General features: G+C 62.6%; 1 protein-coding gene across 1 annotated transcript in view; it reads right to left on the bottom strand.

Annotated features, from left to right (window-relative positions):
- LOC146589001 (BPI fold-containing family B member 3-like) overlaps positions 1–1634 on the bottom strand; it is a 6694-nt gene that overhangs the window by 3034 nt on the left and 2026 nt on the right. The window contains exons 5-8 of the mRNA XM_085316967.1: positions 1425–1488; positions 827–887; positions 314–405; positions 5–96 (exon numbers count right to left, since the gene is read on the bottom strand). Coding sequence (XP_085173093.1) covers positions 5–96; positions 314–405; positions 827–887; positions 1425–1488 — 309 coding nt within the window. The remainder of the gene's footprint in view (positions 1–4; positions 97–313; positions 406–826; positions 888–1424; positions 1489–1634) is intronic.

Here is a 1634-nt window from a genome sequence, read left to right as displayed (position 1 = left end):
GAGCTGGGAGACGCCGGCGGCCGGCGGTGGCAGGACGGGCGCCGCCGTTCCCGGGCGCTGCTCCACCACGTTGCCCTCGGCGTCCCGCACGAGCAGCTGTGGGCGCGCAGAGAGCCGGGCCGCGTCAGGGCGGCGTGGCCGCGCCGCGCTCCCGGCTCCCAGGGGAGGCGAAGCGGAGGCCCCGCGGCCGCATCAGCGCTGCGGATCGCCGCCGTCCCCGGCTTCCAGCGGACGCCGCCCGAACGCTGGCCGGGGGCAAGGGGAGTCTCCGGGCAGGGACTGCCGGGCTGCCCGGCGCGGCGGCGGCACTCACGTTCAGATCCAGCTGGAGGGACTCGTCGCCGATGACGGGGAGGGACCCGAGCGCGTACTGGAGGGTCCCCAGCGCCCCGAGCGGGAGCACAGCTGCAGGGAAAGAGGAAGAAAAGCCCTGAAACCCCCGTGAACGGGGAATATTCCCAGTCACCAGTCTTGAAAGATATTTGAGCCAATGGCTGCTGCTGCTCCCAATGTTCCCACTTGGGCTAGCGTCTAGAAAGCACTTCTATTACAGCAAAACCGTTGCCTCCCAAAGCAACGTTTTCTGGATAGGCTTTTTACAGAAAGATTCTCCACTGCTGATTGGAGGTAACGCAAATTCAATGTTGTGCTTGAGCTGAAAGCTGTATTTTTAGGGAGTTGTTAAAATATTTGTATTTATTCAACTAGAAAAAGGGGGAGAGGAAGGGGAGAGGAAGGGGAAGGGAAGGGACCTGTATGTGCTAGAGGGACACGGGCTGACGGGGGCTGCAGGGAGCAGAAGCAAAGGACGGTACCAAACACTTACAAGTGACGGTGCCGAGCAGCGAGTTCACAGCGCCAAGCACGGTGTCGACGACGGGGCACAGCTGACGAGGCAGAAGTCAGTCGGGTCCCCCAAGCTGCCCGGGGACGTGCATCCTGGCACGTTTCATCAACCCGACCAGCAGCGACCCGTCGGCCGGGCAGCGCCGGCGCCCAGGCTCCCGCCACGGTGCCGGCTCTGCGCGGCGCGCAGGGACTGCTGCCRGGCTCAGCCCGGCGCGACACCTCGGCCCTGCAGCGCTTGGCGTCCCGACGGGGCGCGCAAACCCTCTATGCCCGGGTKGGTTTTGCCCCAAGGCAGGATTTCCTCATTCTCACGTCTGAGGTGCTCGTTAACGTGCRCGTCCCTCGGAAATGCGTTTGCAAACGGAGGCTCTGCCCAGGCAAAGGGCACGCATGCGCGGCATGCAGCAGTGCACGTTTGCTGCACCCAATGCGCTGGGCAGCAGCGCAGGCGTCGGGGACGGCTCGAGCCTGCCGCTCGCGGCACGGGGGCCCGGCCCCGGGGGGCGAGCTGCTGAGCGGCCGCTGCGCGCGCTGCTGTGCCCCTTCGTCGCATAAAGACCGTTTTGCAGACGTACCAGTTTAGGCAGGGCGCTCCCAAGGACGCCTTTCAAAGCTTGATCCAGAACGGGCAGTTTGGGTCTAAACAACAGGAAAATGAGAAGTAAGAAGTGGCTCAAAGTAGTAACTAGAAACTAACATACTGTGCACAACAGAAATTTGAGGCCTCACTTGCACTGTCCAGGGTTGTACTTCAGGGACTTCTTCTTCTTTTTTTTTTTTTTTTT

The sequence above is a fragment of the Rhea americana genome, unplaced genomic scaffold (assembly GCF_003343005.1).
Source record: "Rhea americana isolate MKP2758 unplaced genomic scaffold, rheAme1 scaffold_482, whole genome shotgun sequence".
Classification (NCBI taxonomy): domain Eukaryota; kingdom Metazoa; phylum Chordata; class Aves; order Rheiformes; family Rheidae; genus Rhea; species Rhea americana.
The sequence above is the reverse complement of the archived record's forward strand: the minus strand, read 5'-3'. Positions and strand labels throughout refer to the sequence as shown.